General features: G+C 39.4%; 1 protein-coding gene across 1 annotated transcript in view; it reads right to left on the bottom strand.

The window, feature by feature from the left end:
• The window catches only part of roraa (RAR-related orphan receptor A, paralog a), a 251,793-nt gene that overhangs the window by 83,333 nt on the left and 146,051 nt on the right, over nucleotides 1–22,409 (bottom strand). Inside the window, exon 2 of the mRNA XM_027173029.2 lies at nucleotides 3,017–3,046. Within this exon, the coding sequence (XP_027028830.1) occupies nucleotides 3,017–3,046 (30 nt within the window). The remainder of the gene's footprint in view (nucleotides 1–3,016; nucleotides 3,047–22,409) is intronic.

Below are 22,409 nucleotides of genomic sequence, written 5' to 3'. Positions count from 1 at the left end.
GCACCCCTTATCAGCAATTTTGGTAATCTCCATTACATGTTACAACAATACTAACTGCTTAATAAAACTCTATAAAACTACTAGATAAACTACTCAAACTACTAAACTTTTCTCCCAGACATACATGGTGCACACTACAGTAGAGATATATACGACTCCCACAGAAATGCTACGCAGGCAATTATACATTAATAATGAGCAATACATCATGTGCTGACAATAACGGGAATACCTAATCTACTTCAATTTAAACAAGGAAATAAATAACATTTCATTGAAAACAAATCGTTTCATGCTTGATCATCATTTCCTTTGTGTTTTAATCCAGCCCTGACACTTTGTACAGTCTAGCAACTCTAGTTTATCTAAGACACCCAGCTGACAGAACGGACTTCATGCTTTTTAGGAGGACTAAGCAAACAAATAGATTCATTTATCTCTAGGATTCAAATGCAAAGCAAAGCTTTATGTGCTTTGCTTTATATCTCTGAAATGCCATATAAAGAGAAATATAAGCAAGTTTTTGGAAGCCAAAAAAGAAAGAAAAAAAAGAAACAAAAACAACAACAATTCATTTTACTGAAAGACTTTGAACATGAAATTACTTTCTTCAGGAAAAGCAGTGATTAGTTAAAAAAATGAAAAAGAAAGCAGAGAATGGAGGGATAAGTGGCCATATCAGTGGTCATCAAGAAGAAGTAAAGTGAAGTATCTATCATCTCCTAGTGAGGATTTATTTTTTTACAGGTCGAGCATTGTGGGGATCAGTAGAGGCTCCTAGCCAACAATTGCCCCACTGCAGGGGCCTGATCACTCAAGCGGGAGTGGAAAAATGAAGAGTGGGTTCAATGTGTGTGTGTGTGTGTGTGTGTGTGTGTGTGTGTGTGTGTGTGTGTGTGTATACCTCCATCAAAAAGAAGAATATGAGGAACCCCACTTTATTTATTGTGGTTAGATGAAACTAGAATGTTTGACCATGGACATGTGTTGGGGGAAAAAAAGGGGAATTTCATAAAACTAAATTTTGAGATTTGTGCTTCAGGAGTTCTTCTGATTAAATAGATTTGTGTCATCATGACTAACCAAATATTTCAGCTCAAAGCCTTGTTTCCGCTACCAAAAGGTTCAAATGTGACCAAGGAGCTTTTGACCAAGAGCCAAACATTCCCAGTCAGAATAATCACAAAATCAGTGTATTGCAATGACCGTCTCCATCTCCAGAGCTGAAACCTACGAAACCCCTGTGGTCTGAATTGATGATGAACATCCACATGCACAAACATAATAATATAATGAAGTTTTTCTGTATATTCTCTATATACAGGAGTGGAGCAAGATCCCTTTGTTGAGACTTTGTTAGACATTCCCAGAAGGGACGTGTTATCTACAGAGCAGACTATAAAACAAAGTAGTTATAAAGTTGCTGATAATTGTGAGACCAGTGTATTTTAGAAAAAATAATTTTTGGAATTTTTTTGGAAAATAAAAGCATGCTTAAAATAATGTTTGTTTGAGCTCAATATATCACTTTGTATGCATTACTTTTTAAGTATTAAAACAGTATTATTTTATTTTGTTCCACTTGTTTTTGGTTTACTGTTATGAACTGTTCTCTTGATGCATATGATTTTTTTTTTATTTCTTGCAATTCTTTTGTTTTCATTCTTTTCATCAAAATCAAGCCGTGTTTTCCAATATTTCCATTCAGATTAATGGGGGATGCAAACATTTGCACATGCAAACTATGCAATAGACAATGCAATGGACTATATGTTGTAAATAGCGAATTTGACTTTCAAATGGTATACAAACTGTGAAAAAAACTACATTATCTATCATCTATTTTATCGTATAGCCATTAACCGAGGCAAATACTGAGATGCTTGTTCTTAGTAAGGTGTTACTCGGGTGGTAGAACATGACAGACATAACCCAACCCTCATTAGCACTTTATAGTCGATGAAAATGTCTGTTCTCCTTGTAACTGACAAGACCTTTCCTCCCACTATTACATGTCCTTTGAATCATCTCTACTGCACAGCATGGCTTTGACCCAGGACCTCACTGCCAGCATGCCTTCACTATACCTCTCTCTCTCTCTCTCTCTCTCTCTCTCTCTCTCTCTCCCCTTTCACCCAGTGACATGCGTCATTACCATTTCTTTCACTGAGATTAAATAGTGTGGTCCAGACTGTGTCCGTGGCTTTGAACCTGCTCTTCTGAAACTTGCTCTTTGATTTGGCTTCCTCGCTCTTAAGCAGGGGCAATCGGGGCTCTAATTAAGATAGCAGTAGGCCACTGGATAAAAGGAAGAAAGACTAACACTCTTTACTAGAGCAGAATATGGAGAGAGAGAGAAAAAACCCTGTAAAATATATTCCTTTCATTTTGAAAAAAAAAAAGTGTGACCATGCAAAGAAATCTTACAAGATGGTGAATTTAAAAGGAATTAAATGTGCTGCTATTGTTTAAAACTCCTGTGGAATTTGTGTGTGTATGTGTGTGTGTTTTAAATCCTAAATTATATCTACATTGCTTTAGGCCTATTATCATATCACAGTTTCATCGTAGTCTATTTGCTTATTGCCCACTGCATCCTGCAACAGCTTTTTGAAGGAGGAGACTGGAGATAAAAACTTAATCCGTGAGATTTGCACGCTCGCTCCTGCTCTGAGCTGATGTCTATCTCCCCAAGCTAGACTGCGAAACACAGTTCAGAGTTTTTAACCTCCCTCACAAAGGTTACATGCAAACCACATCCTTGTTTTTCAGTTGCAAGCAGAACAGACAACAGAATGCTGCCAGAAAGCGCTGGAATAAAACAGTCATATGATCTGTTTTAACAAACCGGATCTGTTCAGCTGGCCATTATAGAAAGGCCTCCTGGGGAACATTTTAAATTTAGGGGCCTTAAATTTATAATTCATACCAAAGATTTTTTCTTCTTTCAAGCTTCTTATATTGTGCAGCTTGTAAACTTAAAGCTTATATGTATATAAGAACAGTCAGTACTTACAAGTGTGTGTCTTCTTTGTTACTGAAATACCTGAAAAACAGAGGAAGTTCTAGTTAGATATATATTACATTAACAGCATTTAGCAGATTCCCTTCTACAGACTGTATCACATACTGTAAGGGTTGAATTCAATGTTCTTGCATACAGTAAATACACATTCATACACACATAAGCACACACACACACACACACACACACACACACACACACACACACACACACACACACACACACACACACACACACACACAAACATATATTAGGAAACCCAAACAAATAAGAACAATAAAATATATATATATATATATATAAAATAAAAAAAACACCCACACATTTGTTCCTCAAAAGAGCAGCTAAGAGACGTATCAAAATTCAGCACAAACAGCCTTGTTGATTGTTGCAACTCTAAGTTCTGACATTGACCCGAGGCCAAAGGCTGATGTTGACTGTGACAAAGTTGCTCAGTGCTGCCACAGGCTGTGCCCAGGCAAGGTCAAACAGGTCAGCATGCAGTCACAATACCAACCAGCCAATTGCCTCACTGTCATGGCTGACCTCTGCGTGATGAAAATGAAGAGTGGGGCATGTGTGGAATGCTAGGCAGGAATGCTGTGTGTTTTCTCAGGCTGTAATCGGAGCTCATCGTCTATGTACTGTATTGTGGTTCAGTGTCACTGTGCTGTGGACGAACTGGTCTCCTGGTCCTGCATGTGTGTATTTACTGTACATACCGTATGTGTTATGCCTATAGCAGTGTGGTGAGGTGATGGCATACGAAATGCCTATAACTTCTTTCCTGCACACCTGAAACTCGATGGGAAAACTAAGCCGACAGAAAAGTGGCATTGAAGAAGAAATGAGACAGTAATCCCCCTGAAACTCCTGCCTACAATTAAAATCACACAGCAGTCAGCATCAGCTTTAGCCTCCTTTAGCCATGATGTCAAGCCGGGGCTAAAAGTGACACGAGTGCTCTGGGCAGCAAGCACCACTCTCTTAATTCTCCTAATTGTAGGAGCTGGTGTGTTATTATCACACAAGCCTTACAACAAATGGAGACTTCTGGTGTAATTAGTACAAGAAGGGTCACGGAAATGAGCAAAGACAGACAGACAGACAGGCAGACAGACAGACAGACAGACAGACAGACAGACAGACAGGCAGACAGACAGACAGACAGGCAGGCAGACAGGCAGACAGACAGACAGACAGACAGACAGACAGATAGATAGATAGATAGATAGATAGATAGATAGATAGATAGATAGATAGATAGATAGATAGATAGATAGATAGATAGATAGATATATGTGATCATAATGTAGACATGCAATATTTTTTCCTTTCTGCACAATAAAGAGGTAGGCTTTTGTTTCACTCTCAAATGCTGGTTTCTATTTGTATACTCTGACCATAGATCCATATCAAAATGTATTTTTCTTTTTACTAAGTGCGAATATAGACACTGAAGGCTTCTCTTAGGGGCACACACTGAAAACATGCTTGACCCAACCACAGTGATGAATCGATACAGGAGTGCTTGAGGCTGATGTGTGATCGGTGTGTGAGACATTCTTGTACACACTGGAGTGAAACAAAAACAAATTAGTGGCTGGCTATTACATACAGTGCAACACACAAAGCTGGTAAAAGATAAAAGAGCAACAGTGTAGAATGCAGTCTGTGTCTGAGGTTTGTCTCGGCTCAGCTCTCCGATCTCATTCTTCAGCGATCTGTCCATCTCTATTTCTTCCCAAACTATAACGGCCATTCCGTTAATATCACATAGGATTAGGAAACGCAATTTTAACAGAGAGAAATGTCTGTGATTGCAAATCATCACTAACAAAACAACAATGAGAGGGTTAGTTTAGTAAAAGTGGCCTGCTATTGAGGAAGAGGGGGAGGAGCCAGCGTTTCCTCCTCTGTGTGTCATTCAGAGGCCAGAGATCCAGTGAGTGAGTTGGGAGCAGGAGGTGGTTGGGCCCTGACACCTCTCAAGCCTGCCAGGCTATGTGTGTGCTCTGCTGGAGGACAGGGTGAGGGTCAGTATGGAGGTGAAGTCATCCTTGACAGATGGGGAAGCCAAACATCACATAACATCATAGAGAATGATGATAATGTTGTGCTCAGATGTAAACACACTGTTCAGTGCTCTGATGAGAAAGAGACACAAGATGAAGAGATCTATTTCGTTCCTTCCTCCCTTCCTTCCTTCCTTCCTTCTGTCCTTCCTTCCTCCCTTCCTTCCTTTCTTCCCCCACACCTCAATGAATGAGGTGTGTGTTGGATGAGAAGGTAATTACTATGCATGAAACAGCAAGGTAAGTGTACCTGAATCACAATCATAAAGACGAGCTTGTTACAGTTCAACACCGGCTTCCGGAAAAGTCAGCTCAAGGGTAAAGAGTTATTCATGATCATTTCTGTGCTTTGCATCAGCCATTGTGTAGGAAACACTCTCAAGAGTCATAAAACAAAACCTGATTAATCTCTGATCTCTTACCTTCAGCGTTTTTACTTTTTCCCCCACTTCAGTTGTAAAAATAATTAAAGCACTTTAAAGTACTTCCTTTTCCCCTATTAATGATGTACTTCATACGGTCGCTGTATCTAGCTCAGATAATTAATAAAAACATACTGTATGTCTGTTAAACATGATAACTGATATCCTTTTTTCCCCCGTCGTGCCACGTGTGTAAGCATTCACTATGGCATTCGTAACATTTTGTGCACCTTACGAATAAGGACCAAAAAGAGGCTAAAGACATGTTTAGAGAAAAACCTATTATCCAGGCCAGGACTACTCTGCACCATACAAAAGTCTTAACCAAACTATATTAGAAGAGTTCTTTGTGATCCGTTGTCTATAAGTGAGTAGGAGAATGGAGTAGAGCGTGTCTCATGGCACTGCTGTCTGCCAGACAGATTGTATGTCATAATTCCAGGTTCCTTAGCACCTGACAGCAGATGATGATCATGGATGGTTATTGTCAGGCTGCATCCTTTGCCGAAAGCGGCCATGTTACTCCAGGGTTCAGTGCGCCGTGACATTCAAAGTTACAGTCTCCTTCATGTAATGGAGCAGTCCTCTCACCAAGCTAATGGGAGCGATCCATTTAACCTGTGGCAGAAATACACAAACGAGGAAGTTCCTAATGCGAAGCCCATCCCGGGGGGACGAACACGGATACCGCCTGCTTTCCCTCCAGGCTGCTGCCGATCTGAACGCTTGATATATTGACTGCTACTTCTCACTTATTCTCATTCACTGCTGTGGAGACAAGGAGGGGGTTGAAGGTTCTCTTGGCTGTGCAAGGACACACTGAGTGGAAAAACACCAGAGAAAAGTAACACCTTATGTGATGAGTAACCCAAAAGAGAGACAGAACCCTCACAGGTCGATAGGGCAGTACTCTCATGGTTAGACCTTTAATGTGTTTTTTTACATAGAAATGTGAATATGGTGTAACCTGTAAATGATTTAAGGCGTGCAATTTGACCACTTTAATTACTTTTTTCTGGCAGCTTCCCAAACGGAATTATTAAAGGTAGAACAGATATACCCTTGAGACTACAAACACAGCGATAAGTGCACTTGACTTGCATGGAAGAGGACATCGTCTAAGCCAAAGTGTCCTTTAATTCATAAATGTGCATGTTCAAGGTTGTTTCTCAAACATTACTTGTGCTTTGCTCTCAGATTTCTTCCTTTCAGTAAAGCTCACTGGTCCAACCTTTTCATTCAGTGAGGCGCTCAGACGGATTAGTCTGAGAATAAAAACCGACGATTATCAATAAACCACAAGCCAATACAAGACATGGACACTACAATAATTTATGACTCTCAGGTAAATAAATAAAACGGACAGTGATGCTTTACCTGCCATTCAAACATACTTTATTAATAATTTATCAGTACAAATTTTAGACCTGAATTATACAAGACGCTGGTTTCTTAGGAAATGCTTTAGAGATCAGAATAAAAGTATAAGACCACAAGCAAGGCAGGTTGCTGAAAAGATCAAAATATATATAAACATATATTTTAATCTGTCGCATACACAAACATGCACAGTATGACAAGCAGCAACTTGACTTTGCGACCGTCGGTCATAAAAATAGAATAGAAAAATAAAAAGTTACTATACAGGCATGAATTTAGAGAAAATATATAAGTATAATATAATAATGCATGAATAAAGTGGAAATGAATATAAGCATGGGGGATGAGGTAGCTTAGCGGTTAACATGTTGGACTACTGATTAGAAGGTTGTGAGCTCAAATCCCAGGTCCACTGCTGGGCCCCTGAGCAAGGTGCTTACCCCTCAATTGCTCAGTTGAATAAAATGAGAAAATATAAGTTGTTCTGGATCGGGGCATCTGCTAAATGCTGTAAATGTAAATGAATATTGTGGATAATACAAATATTATGGATAAAGTGCAGACAAATATTGTCACAGGTGGCTTTGATGGATGGACAGGAGAGGGACAATGTTATGGGGCTGTTTTTCAGGGCTTGAGCTAAGCCCCTTAATTCCAGTGAAGTGAAAAGCTTTAGTACAGAAAGACATTTTGGAAAGTGCTATGCTTCCAACTTTACAGGAACAGTTTAGAGAAGACCCTGTACTATTCCAGCACAGTTGAATGAGTTCGGTGTGGATGAACTTGACTGGCCTTCACCTCAACCCCATCAAACACCTTTGGAATGAACTGGAACGAAGCTTCCTCCAACATCACTGTCTGACCTCACAAATGCTCTACCACAGGAATGGGCAAAAATTCCCACAGAAACACTCCAACATCTTGTGGAAAGCCTGACTAGATACGTGGAAGCTGCACACACACACACACACACACACACACACACACACACACACACACACACACACACATATATATATGTATATATATATATATATATATATATATATATATATATGTATATATATATATATATATATACACACACACACACACACACACACACACACACACACACACACACACACATACATATATATATGTATATATACGTGTATATATATGTATATACGTATATATACATTTATATATATATATATATATATATACACATACACACACACACACACACACACACACACACACACACACACACACACACACACACACACACACACACACACATATATATACGTATATATACATTTTTATAGACCAACTCCATATTAATGTCTATGTATTTAGAATATGATGAGAATTAAATTCTGTCTTAGTCTAATGGTCAAGTGTCCCAATACTTTTGTCCATATAGTGTATATAAAGTACAATCTTTTCGATTTGGATACAAATAACATATATTACTAACACAAAATCATAGCTGATTTTGTCTGGAAGCATAATGATGGTGGAAAGGAATAGAAAATTATTCCTGTATGCAAAATTTGTCAATATAAACTCGACCTGTAACGTTAATCTTAATCTGTCTAATTAAAGGTCACATTTACATGAACTTGTGTTTGGGCAGTTATAGGTTGCTGGTGAGCAATGAATATGACACTGAGGATCTCTCCTTGTTTTATGTGCTTTCTGGAGAGAGTGTGAGGCTCTGAAAGTAGAGATTATAATATAATATAGAGTATATACACTGTATGAATGTCCTGTATACACATAATAGCAATACTGCACATTTATATTGTATGCTTTTTATTTTTTTCATGTGTATGAAATGACAGAAAGTCAACAATAAAGACTTCAATAGTATAAACACAGAATCGGAGCAAAGGGCATATATTTTCTCAAGTTCTGTCAAAGTCATGCCAACATTCTTCCTGACACACTTAGCCTTATTATACTTTCATAAACTTCCAAATGCAAAAATGCAATGATTAAAAAAGCATAATGATTCTCATCATCTGCCACTCCCTAATATTCTAAAACACTTAAGTAACTCCATGGAGAGGTCTCTGTCTCTCCGGGGAGGTTAAAGAGAAAAATGACTTCTTCATCTCCAGGCGCTGTTATTTCTGGTCATTTCTAATTGGTTTTAACTAAAAGCAACTCAACTCTGCTGGATCCACAGGTTCCCTCTAACCACACTGCCACACAGTTCTCTGCAAATAGCAGATTTACATCCAAATTAGTTTTAGAGGACATGGAAATTATGCTGCTTTAGTGTCAAGACAGACCAAAAAAAGGAGAACACGATGAAAACCACGAGCTACTGTTAAAAGAAAATGAGCAAACAAATGTCTCTGACGTAATAATCCGGTGCGGAGGTCACAGCAAGTCAGAGCTTCAGAAGGGTGAAAGTGTGATCCATAGGCCATGGACAATGCAACATTCACACTACTGTCTTGCTGCTTTATTTGAGTTGGGAGGCTCCAGGTGAGTCCTGAACACCGTCTTGAGTCTCGTGAATAATACATGGCAAACGTAGGGATTGACATGAGCCCAGGAAGGGCACCCGAACAGCAGGCATGGCTGGCAGGCAGATCGGAGACTCTGATGGAATTTTAATTGTTCTGCAGGGAACGCACCCGATAAGCGTTATTGCTATGCTGAAGACGCAGCACAACACAAACCCATTCAGCCGAGCGCTTAAACAAACGATGATTACAGAAAAGCAGTCCCTCAACACACGGCAAGCCCGCCCGCCAGACTCTGGAGTCATTCAAGGCAGCAGACTGTGAACAGAGCCACTAGATAGAATTTCTATAAACATTTATATTTATTTCCACACCAATTGATAAGCAGTTGAAAAATAAAATTAGAGTTCTGACCAGGTTATACAGGATCATGGTTTTTACAGCAGACTAGGTTTAGAACAAGGTTGTGAGTGGAAATCTGGGTGGCATTATTTTAGAAAGAAAGAAAGAAAGAATCGAGTCTAATCTACGTGTGCAATAATCTACTTTGCCAAATTAAGAGAACATTTAAATGCAGACAGTCTATCTACAGTATACAGAACGATTTCTGTTAAGTTATATTGTAAAGATTTCGAGAAAGAACGGAGGATTATGGAGTTGTCGATGTCTATACTAGGAAACACTGAAAATATGTATTGTGAATATTGCAAATAAAAACATTTATCGCACGACACGGTGACCTTGCTTCTCACACACAGTCAGAGAAAAAATATTTGTATTTTTTTTTGTGTGTACCTGAAATGCGATGAAACATTTTGGGCAAGTGGATGGAAATTGTGCTAAGACTTGGCAACCCTGAGAGTAAAGAACATTTAAGGTTTTTTCTACTCCTCCCAGACACAGAGTGTGATCTCACACACTTTTATGCTCCCGTTCCCCCTTAATCTGCTCCTGACCCATGCTGAGCTCCACACGAAACCCGAACCTACTAGGGCCTCGCTACAAATAAAGATACATCAGACCACCCTCTGGTATAGCTGAGCACTCTTCATCGACATACTACTAAATCATTATGAGAGAATAATTAATGTGGCTGCATTTAAGAAAATATTGACTTATTCGACGTGTTACAGTGTGCTCATTTTTATTTCCTCTTCTATAAACTGCTTCTAAGAGATGATTGTTATTGGTTGGAAATTAAACTTGATAGTTTTTTCAGGTGTATTTACACCGGGCGTGTCACATTTGCATTGCAGTTGTGTCACAGGACTGGTGTATCACAACCATCCTTTAAATCCAGACCAAACACATTCTGTACTTCATTTTTTTTTATCAAGGAAACCAATGCCCAAATGTACACCTGTGTTAATGAAACACAGCGGATGGGGACAGCCAAAGTTGGGCCAGCAGTAATTATAACACAGCTCAAGAAATACAACAGGACATGATACATTAGGCCATTGAATAAACTGCCCTTTTTTATGATTATTCAAGAGGATCACTACTACACAAACACTCTTTTTGTACATCGTTGTAGATTCTGATTTTAAATAAAGTATACATGGTATAGAAAGCGGGTGAGTGACAGCGTTTGTGGATTAAACTGCTTGATAAAATGGAAGCGTAAACTGCTTCATGTGACAAGTCTCTCACACTCAGTGAGAAAACACTTCACAAACACAGCCGGTTTAAATTGGCCTTGAGCCTAAATAGTCATTTTGGAAAGTCCGCATCTCTTACTCATACATATTTATTTGAAGTACGGTAGCACAAATCGTGGGAAGTCAGCATGAAGAGAAATGGGAAGTGCAGCTAATTACGTGTTTCATTTAATGCACTAAACTTGTACATTAGTACTAACTAATTAGCAGTAACAAGATTTATATGGAATTTTCTCCACAGCCTAAAAAGCAGGTCTGAATTATTGGACATGCTACAAGGTGGGCGATTTTCTCATTTATTTCATTTCAACCTTAAAATTAAAAAAATAAATAAAAAATTGGGCAAATTACGTTTTTTTGATATTGTTTGTCCGTCGTTAAGCTGTCATGCAGTTAGCTCAACTCTGGTCACAACCGCAATAACAAACATCAAAACGTTTCTCAAGGTGAAATTACTTAAAAATGTACTTAAAATTTCATTTAATCATTCCGCAGCACGCCTCATGTAGAATACGTGATAATAGACGGTTCTAAACGTATCCTGCGTGATGAGCTACCGCGTTAGTAAATTCAACTTCAAAGTCAAACGCACAACAAGTGTATTTTGTGGCCACGTCGAATCATATCTTGTGCTGCACCCTGAGTTTCATTGTCTTTAACACAACACCCAATCCATGACAGACACTGCTATAAGATTGAATCTATATATTTGTAAATAATTTATTATAGTATATAATGATTTATGGATGTATTAAACATGTCATAAATGTATTAATAGGCAGATAAGTGCTATCGAATTTAAAGTCTGTTTATTATATAACTCACTTCCACTGGTGTAAACCATTCAGTACAGCCCAACTTATAGAATAGTTTATTTCCATGTTTAAAAATGTCATCTTTATGTAGCACAATTTTCTCCTGCAGAAATACGTTTTCTACTTTATTCTCTCCGAATTTCCATGAACGAATCAAAGTGTATAAACGGACCTGCTGTATTTACCGAGACATTCATTGTTTCGGTCTTTTACTAGCAGGTTACACTGAGAGCCACTGAGTTTCCACATCATGATAAAAGAGGTAAGTGAATTTGATATTTACTTTGATATTTGTCGTGTAGGTTCACACAAATTAATTAGACATTCATTTAAATGTCACTTACTCCATCTTGTAGTAGTGTTTGGAAATTTCAGCAAAAGCCACAGAGATCTCACTGACTGTTTAACACCTGTGAGAAGATACAAATCATCGCCTCCCCCCTTTTAGATTTCACTCGTTTGCGGTCAAGGGAGCCAGCGATGTTTGTCAGCAAAACTGTACTGCAGAAAACCACAGCAATATGCCACATAGTTTTAAGTGCTTCCTTAGAACATGCAAAACAGTGATGCATGGCTACTGAGTGCTTACCGAACGCCGGACGCTGATTGTCAGCCTGGCCTTTATGACTCATAAAGAAGATGGTAAGAAATTCCACCCGACTTTTTTTTTTTATATTCATCTCAAAATGTCACAGCTGTAAACACAACTTATAGGAAACAGAGTCTAGCTGCAAAATAAATGCAGCCCCGTGAACGACTGCAGAGCCACCACGTACTATACGATATACTTTTTACTCTTTAACTTCTCCACTTTCCCAGACCATTTATGTGAAATCTATAGCATTTCACATCCTGAAAGAAGGAGTGGGCTGGGGTGCTTTCCAAAGCAAACCACATCTTGAAATGCAAGTCTACCACCATTTCTCCCTCCTACATCACCTCGTTTGAACTGTTTATCTAATTCTCTTTTACTTTTATCCTCCTCTCTCTCTTCCTCAGACACCTCAGTGTGGCAGAGCAGTCAGAATGTTAAGCAAGCAGGTTGAGCACAGATGAATTAAACATCCTTCATAGTCCCTGTCGGACACTCTGTCTCAGGCTAGCGAAAGCCGGAGTGTGGGTATAAAAAAGTGCAGAAGTCTACAGAGCTCACATTGCCCACAGAGATAGCTGCCAAGACTTAAAGCACAGGTGCTGCTTTCAGATCCACTGTAGATGGATTTTAACGTAATGGTACAACTGGGATAATGAACTTGGCCCGTGCTAAGCCCCGGCCAATAATGCTAACTGCCCCAGCAACTCTCTCAGGTAATAAGTGTTTTGTGAGTGAAATTACAGGTCCGTCGATGATCCAATTAATAACACGGAACTGCTGTGTAGCCTCTGGACCTGGACTGAACATGAAAATTGTCTCTCAGTATATCTGCCAGTACAGCAGATGCAAAAGCAGAAGCAGTAAGTAGTGCTACATGAATGCCATCATGCCTGGCACTTTGCACGTCATCTATTTTTCATGTTTTTCATAATTAAAAGCTGAAGCGCGTGCATGCTTCTCTGCATGCTCAGAAAAGATCAAAGATACCGCTATTAGAGATCAGGCTCTCTACATCTCTCGCTCGCACACATACACTTAAATCAGCTACATCCTGCAATTATTCACATGCCAATGAGAGATCAGTCAGAGAAGCTGGCAAGTAACCGAAAGCATGGCAAAGAAAAAAATAAATAAAGATCAGGAAAAATGAATATTTCTGTATATTATTATTATGATAATATTCATGGATAAACATTGTGTAAAGCTTCGTGCCATCTCGGGAACAGAATTACTTTTTTTTTTTAAATAAATAAATAAATAAATAAAAATGAACAGAACTCATAGCTCTAGCGCATATACAGTAGCATTGACGGTGTTTATTAATTTATTTGTGACAACACAAGCCTTTGCAGCTCTCCGTCATCTTCACTCCCTGAGATCTTCTATTTCCTTCTCTTCGTTTTTCTCGTCCCTATAAAATCTGCAAAATCACTATGCTAACCTACAAATATACACTTGGAAATTACAGTGAATATAATATCTGGTTCAAGAAAGGAACATTATATGAAGCCAAATGAACAGAGCTATCATTAGAGACAACACTCACCTTGCTCATGTTGTCTCTGCTGTGTTATCTGAGTGACATTAAACTAGAGTGGTGCTTGAACCTTTGTAAAGGCTTTCAAATGTTCTAGATTTCTGCATAAATATGACCAAAAACATCATCAGATATTTACAAAGTCCTAAAACAGAACTAATTAAACAAATGAGACAAAATTATTATTATTAGTATTACTACTATTACCACTACTAATAATAATAGTAATCCAATATTACTGTTGTGTAAAAGGTCTTGCTTGTTAATCTCACTACTCAGTACAGAATAGCTTCAAATCTAGGATTCCTTGAAGGAATATCTGACAGTGTAGTGGTTAAGGTGTCGGGGTACCAATTGGAAGGTTGTGAGTTCCATTCCTACGTCCACCAAGCTGCCACTGTTCGGCCCCTGAGCAAGGCCCTTAACCCTCAATTGCTCAGTTGTATAAAATAGGATAAAATGTATGTCGCTCTGGATAAGGGAATCTGCTAAATGATGTAAATGTAAAAATATAAAAACTTTCAGTCACATTTTTTAATAGTAGAGGTGATCGCTGTCTCACTGTTATAACTGATCCGATCTGTAAAAATGATCACTAATCAAAATTCAGCAAACAAAACCAAGGAAATCACACTGCTTGAAAAGAGACTTTAGGATCTAGTATACACTCAGCAGCTTCCACCATTGTTTCCAGTTTGGGCTCTGACTAAAAAACAGCCAGGAAGACTGTGGAATGTAGCATAGTTCTGGCAAGGACAGACGTGTACAAAGACCAAGGCAACTTTGTGCATGCAGCATCAGATGCTGTTTCAGGAATAACAGGCAACAGATGCGATGAGAATCGGGTCAGAAAAAGAAATCAGTATACGCAGGTTCCTCTGTAAAACGTCGTCTGAATAAGCTCTCGTTAGTGACGTTGGCTCATTTACTACCTGTTCCTATGGTTCTGACTGGCCTCTTCCTCTTTGCATGTCTTATGTTTCTCTTGCATAAACAAGTGGTATTTTAGCATACAACTGACGAGTGGCAAACAAAGCACAAACATAATAAACCACACAACTGTGGTATCTACAAGGCTACATAGCACCTACATAAGCTCTTCATGCTATTATGTGACATATATTTGTGGTACGACTTGTGAAGAGAGAGAGAGAGAGACAGAGAGAGAGAGACAGAAAGAGAGAGAGAGAGAGGGAGAGAGAGAGATAGAGAGAGAGGGAGAGAGAGGGAGAGAGAGAGATAGAGAGAGAGGGAGAGAGAGGGAGAGGGAGAGAGAAAATAAAGATCTCTCTATATACAGTATATCTAGCTATTACCTCCCTCTCTATATCTCCTATAGCATAGCACATCTCCCAGCTATTTATCTCCCTACTATCCCCTCTCTCTATCTATCTTACACATATATCTTATCTATATATATATATATATTCCCAATATATATATATATACCAAGAATATCTATATATACAATCTATATATATATCTATATATATCTATATATAGATATATATATATCTATATATATTATATCTCTATATATATATATTTAGATATATATCTCTAGAGAGAGAGAGAAGCGGACAAAGGCAGCATGCAAGTGTTTAAACTCAGTTCTGGGGCCAGTCCAAGCAAACAGGGGCAAATACTGTTAAAACACATGTAGGCAAGAGCAAACAACAATAATCCATAATAGGTATTATGGAATATGAGTTAGGATTAAAAAAATAGGAAATTGTAAAACCAGGAAACACTTTCATAAAAGGAAAACAAGTCCCGGACATAACAACAGTACATGCATGAAGAGAATTTGTGAACAGTGACAAACGGTAGTAAAACTAATGAAAGGCTAGACATCGGACAGGTCAACACAATCAGGTAACAGCACTGACAGGGCAGGGTGGATAAACGACTAGAAAAGCTAACCACAAGACAAGCACATAAGGTTTGTTGCCATGGGAACAGCAACGCAAAAAGGGGAAATCCAGACAAGTTGAGTTTGGTTTCACTATTATGGGAAGACTATTATTTGCTATATCAGAAGTACGCTGATGAGCTACAAAGCCAACTTCTAACTTTATAAGTCACCAGACTCATGTGTTATATCAAACCGAAAAATGAAAGAACCATGACCTATATAAATATTTATGTAAAGTTACGTCAGGAATGGCATATCAACACAGCCTGTCAATAAAGCACTATTTTTCACTCTCCTTACTGAAGTCTACAGGTTAGCTGAGCATCGGTGATTTTATTTTGTAGCTACAGCAGGCTCTTTTAGTTCCACGCTGTTTAATGTTTTATTACTCACTTAAGCATTACTGTCTGTAATACTTCATGCAGGCTGCTCCACTGTCATTTCATCATTGTCTTGTTGTGCTATTTAGGCAGGTTTATGTTAGCGCAGTGAAACAATGGAGAATATTTAGGTGCTCGGCGGGAAATGTGAATGCTGGGACATCCAGGATGGACGTGGACATAGCAGACGTCACATATAGTATCTGCACAATGCTGCATGCTTTTGCGGGACCCCACAGAGGTCACACACAGGGTACAATCAGAGACCACACCCTCCTCCTTCCCACTCTCTTATGCAATGCAGAAGAACAGTAGCGTTACAGTGCAGTAATTATTAATCACCATTCCATTAGGTGCAAGCATCCATCATAAACATCTTAATTAATTTACAATGCAAGCAACAGGGGGATTACAGCGAAGAGGAAATCTGCTCTGCCTCTATAGCACTGGAACAGATCAGGATTTTAAATTTTTAAACACGTCTTTCATGTTCTCCAGAGCACGGAAAAGCCTTTGAACAGCCAGCTTGTTAGGAGCTGCATCAAGCAGCAGTGCTACTTTTCAGCTTCTCACAGTTCATTCAGCGCCTAGGTTCAGGTACTAAAAAGACCCAGGCCATGTACATGTACGCTGTAAATTTTTCCTTTTCCTCTCTACGCCTCTGCCACTTCCTATTACTCCTTTATTAATGTCAGAAGGCAGCTCTGTTCTGCTCGGTTCTTCATCTTCTTTGTCTTGATAACGTCTGGCTTCCCCGAACCGCGTGTAGAATGGTGTATGTAATTGTCTCTAATTAAAAAAGCACACTTTATCCATTCAAAACAACAGCTGGGCTTGATTGATTTGCATATGTGGGGCATCTCTTGAGAGAAATCTGTGTGGAAGGTGAGTGAGTGAGTGAGTGAGTGAGTGAGTGAGTGAGTGAGTGTGTGAGTGAGTGTGTAAGTGAGCGAGCGAGTGGGTGATTGAGCGAGTGAGTGAGTGTGCGAGAGAGTGAGTGAGCGAGATTAAGTGAGTGAATGAGTGAGTGAACAAGTAAGTGAGTGAGTGAGTGAGCGAGCGAGAGTAAGTGAGCGAGTGAGTGAGTGAGTGAGCGAGATTAAGTGAGTGAATGAGTGAGTGAACAAGTAAGTGAGTGAGTGAGTGAGCGAGCGAGAGTAAGTGAGCGAGTGAGTGAGTGAGTGAGCGAGCGAGAGTAAGTGAGCGAGTGAGTGAGTGAACAAGTGAGTGAATGAGTGAGTGAGTGAACAAGTGAGTGAGTGAGTGAGTGAACAAGTGAGTGAGTGAGTGAGTGAGTGAGAGTAAGTGAGTGAGTGAGTGAGTGAGCGAGAGTAAGTGAGTGAATAAGTGAGTGAACAAGTAAGTGAGTGAGTGAGTGAGCGAGCGAGAGTAAGTGAGCGAGTGAGTGAGTGAGTGAGAGTAAGTGAGTGAGTGAGTGAGTGAGCGAGAGTAAGTGAGTGAATAAGTGAGTGAACAAGTAAGTGAGTGAGTGAGTGAGCGAGCGAGAGTAAGTGAGCGAGTGAGTGAGTGAGAGTAAGTGAGTGAGTAAGTGAGTGAGTGAGCGAGCGAGAGTAAGTGAGCGAGTGAGTGAACAAGTGAGTGAGTGAGCGAGCGAGTGAGTGAGCGAGCAAGAGTAAGTGAGCGAGTGAGTGAGTGAACAAGTGAGTGAGTGAGTGAGTGAGTGAGTGAACAAGTGAGTGAGTGAGTGAGTGAACAAGTGAGTGAGTGAGTGAGTGAGTGAGAGTAAGTGAGTGAGTGAGTGAACAAGTGAGTGAGTGAGTGAGCGAGCAAGAGTAAGTGAGCGAGTGAGTGAGTGAACAAGTGAGTGAGTGAGTGAGTGAGCGAGTGAGTGAGTGAGTGAACAAGTGAGTGAGTGAGTGAGAGTAAGTGAGTGAGCGAGAGTGAGTGAGTGAGTGAGTGAGAGTGAGTGAGTGAGCGAGCAAGAGTAAGTAAGTGAGTGAGTGAGTGAGTGAGTGAGTGAGCGAGCGAGTGAGTGAGAGTGAGTGAGTGAGTGAGTGAGTGAGCGAGCAAGAGTAAGTGAGTGAGTGAGTGAGTGAACAAGTGAGTGAGTGAGTGAGTGAACAAGTGAGTGAGTGAGCGAGCGAGTGAACAAGTGAGTGAGTGAGTGAGTGAGTGAGTGAGAGTAAGTAAGTGAGTGAGTGAGTGAGTGAGCGAGTGAGCAAATGAGTGGCTTCATTACACCATAACTTGGTCACCTTTACAGTGCATATGTGTACATGGGTAAATCATGGAAAGCTGAAGAGCAGCCCTTATTTTTCCTCTTTCTTATCTGAAAGACTGAGTGAGCTCTGTGTTTATAAGCTGTACATTTACAGCACCATTTTCAAGACTGCAGATGTTTATAACATGACTTAGGAACCTTTTTTAGAGACATTAGACATATGAGCTTAGGCTGGGACAGGCACGGCTATTAGAAGGCTTGGAGAAAGGAAGGCTTGTGGAAGTGCAGGTAGTGTCCAATGCACGGCTTGACGAGTAGGAAGAACACGATAACTAACATGACCCGCTGCTGTCAGTGTTGTACCACTGTGTCAAATGAGGGCCAAAGTTCTTTGTGCATTAATTGAAGTAAAATGTCTGTTCTCTCATATTGTCTCCCTGTGGTAATAGAACTGTGCACTCAAGACTTTTCATTTGCTAAACATGAATCTTTAAATACTCTGTCTGAATGTATGTGGCAGTCCTCTTCCTCCTGCCTGCTTCCCTCCCTCCCTCTTTTCCTCTGCCTGCTGAATATTTGAGTCAGTCAGCCTGACAGCATTCAATGCTAAAGCACTCCCAAGGCTGATGATCAAAGTCGGCAGTCAATTCGCATTACAGGGCATCGATTTAATGTTTCCTAACCTAATGCCTGCCGAGGCCTGAATGATATCACAGTCCACAACATTCTTATTTTTTCTTAGCTGAATACAATAAATACGTCTCTTTAGGTTTGGATGTATATGCCTTGAAGTGAAACCTCTATATAAAACTATAGGACATTTCTGAAAGCAGTGTCATAATTAGGAGTTGCTATAATTAATTTGGAGTGTATTGCTTATTATTTTACACATCGTGCTGTGTTTTTAAACAGAATTCAATGCCGTATACACTACAGGGGTGTCTGAATGATGTCTGACGGAAATTCCTGACGGTAAATATAGACAGTATGATGTATAAAGGGTTTGATTGAAATGTCAAGCATCTTTTAGTAGTCAAATTACTGTGCTGTCGAAGATTTCCATATTGTTCAGTGGTGTGTTTTTTTTTCCTTTGCTTGATTACTTAACAAAAAAACAGCATCATGTAAATTACAAGTCAGAAGGCCTTACATCCCGTGTTCATCCCTGCAGCATACTTTAATCATCTGATGTAATAAAGTAAGAATACCATGCCCTCACCCCTCTGTGACTAATATGGTATCTCCTGTCCTACTGTGGTGGAAGGGAAATGTGTGTTTTTCTTCTTCCTGTGCAGGAATTGAGCCTGTCGGAACGGATCAACATCGCTGACACGGCACAGTGACACACTGACCCACAAGTGCCTTGAGGAAAACTCGAGGTTTTACTGACAGCAAAATAACTAAATGAAATAAATAAACATGCTATTGATTTATGTAAGAGCTGCAGTCCATGAAGTGCATTAGTCATCATGATGGTGGTGACAGGGCAAGGGGTCTTTAATTATTCCACAGGAGTCAGACAGAATCAGCGTTCCATGAAGAGCCGACATCGATTTCCCTTCAGCGAATAGGACACACTAACTGTGTGGCAGCTCTGAGCCCAAGGCAGACAGGAGAAAGGACTACAGTGCTTGGTTATACACTTAAATATGAACGTGGCTTTGTACACAGAGACTTATCTTGCAGAGAGTATCTTTGCAGATGGAGCGCATGATAAGGAATTGGAATCTGCAGCAGACTTTTTAATCTTTAAAGTATATTTCACTTGATATCAGGGCTGGGCAATATAATGATATAATATCAATATCATGATAAATGATACCATCGATACAATCATTTCTTTGTAACCGTTTAAATAACAAAAACAGCTAATTGCAAGCCAATGATTTGATGTTAGATGTTTGTTAATAATTAACAAACGATTATTACAGTGAATTTTATTCTATTAAAAACTAATGTACAATTGAATAATATATAATCTTACAAATGTATGGAAACGATTATAATTTATTGTTGTCTTTTATCCTTTTAAGTTGAAAGTTATTTATTAGTCTAGACATTGTAGACATAAAGGTTTTACTTAAATACTACTCTACATATCATGATATTGTATGTTGTGTATTGGAGTACTGTCAAATGACCTTCAAGTATTGTGATATAGTTTTTGTGTTGTTGCTAAATCACCCATCCATAATTGATATCAGGTTAAAATTCGAATGTCTTGTTTGAAAGTCTTTCCTGTCCACTGGTCTAAACTTCCAGGTTGAAACAAAAGCACAACTTTAAAACCATGCACTCGTACGTATCCTGTATGGCAAGCAAATATCCCAGAGTAGAGATATGGCTGCACAGCTGCAGTGTTCATTCACATGCACAGAGATGCCCATGGCGATTCAAACATGTACTGCAGACTTTAGTTAAAAATGCATCATTTTGGAAGTTCCACTGATGTTCACCAGCCCATTTAGCTCTTTACTTCTTTTTGTGCTTACATAATTTACGAGGCTGAAAGCAGACACGGAAAAAAATTGCGGGTTCAGACTTGAGACCAAGTGAAGGCTCACGTCCAATCTGCATGGAACTTGTGCGCTAACAATCGCCTTAACACTTAGCGATCTCAAGACACCTTGACCCCATGACCATTTTAGCCAGGTGTGCAGAAGAGGAGCGAGGCTGAGATCTTCTTGTCAGAAGCTGATTTACTCATTGGCTCAAATAGATTATACAAACACTAAGTGTAAAAATAAATCAGTATAAACTGAATGAACCATGTTATTCTATTTTTTCCCCCAATATACTCCGGTTCCTTTTACACACTGCACGGCATCTACGATGGGTGCGTTTTACTCTAGTTATTAGTGTCATAAATTAGTTCATATAATTGATATTCTCATATAGCAGTCTCCCTCCCAAAAGAATACTATTGCGCGGCTCATAATAATATCCGAGCTCCCAGATGGATGGCTTTGGACTTGAGAATAATTTTGCCACCTATCTAATTCTAGAAGTGCAAGTTACATTTTGAGCCCGAGAGTAGGATTCGGCATGGCAAGAGAAATGCACAAGTCATCTCACAGATTTCAGTGAGAATTGGCTCTCAAATGCAGTGGCACAATCCATTACCCATATGGCAATTAGCCTGGAGCTTGCAATGACGTTAATGCGAGTTAATAACCAAAGCACTGAAACACTACATTTACATGTAGGGATCAAACTAAATTCTAATATCGAGAGATCCGTTCTTAATGATCCAACAAAACAAAGTAGAAATTATTTCTTTTCTTTCTTTCTTCTTTTTTCTTTTGCCAGTTTTGACACCCAATGTTTGAGATGTCAGAACTCAGAAAAGCTGCACTAAAGGAATTGAAAGATTTTTTTTTTCTCTTTTAAGTGAGTGGAAACATGGGGAGCGAGAAAGCAATATGAGCAACAATCCTCCTGAGTGCTTCCCCCTCATGATTCCCTCTGTTGTTTGTCAGCGAGGGTAATACAAGCTACGGCCCACAACTCTTTCTCCACCTGTACACAAACACACCAGATTAGGCTTTGAAAGCGAACGTGAGACTTGTATTCTCGCTGTAGTGCTAGCAGAACAGAAGGACAGACTTTGTATATTTGTTAGGACGCAAAGCAATTCGGTTTGAAGTGTTTCGCCGATTTGTTTCATGACATCAAAAGATATTTAGCTGCGTGCCGAAGTGAGAGAAGAGAAGCTTCTGGAAGCGTTTAAGAAACAGGCAGTTAGAAAGGAAGAGGAATGTTCATGTGGTCATTAGCAGACAGTTCCTTTAATCATTCCTGAAACTACCTCACACAAGTGCTCATTTGCTGGATCTTCAACAGCTCTACAATAGAAGAACTAAAATCTCTTCGACGGTTCATTTAGTTTAATGCAATAAGGATGTAGAATAACAGAAGAAGAAGAAGAAGAAGAAGAAGAAGACGAAGAAGAAGACG

This window comes from Tachysurus fulvidraco, chromosome 10 (assembly GCF_022655615.1).
Source record: "Tachysurus fulvidraco isolate hzauxx_2018 chromosome 10, HZAU_PFXX_2.0, whole genome shotgun sequence".
NCBI lineage: Eukaryota > Metazoa > Chordata > Actinopteri > Siluriformes > Bagridae > Tachysurus > Tachysurus fulvidraco.
Note: the sequence above shows the minus strand (reverse complement) of the source record. Positions and strands in the feature narration are given on the sequence as shown.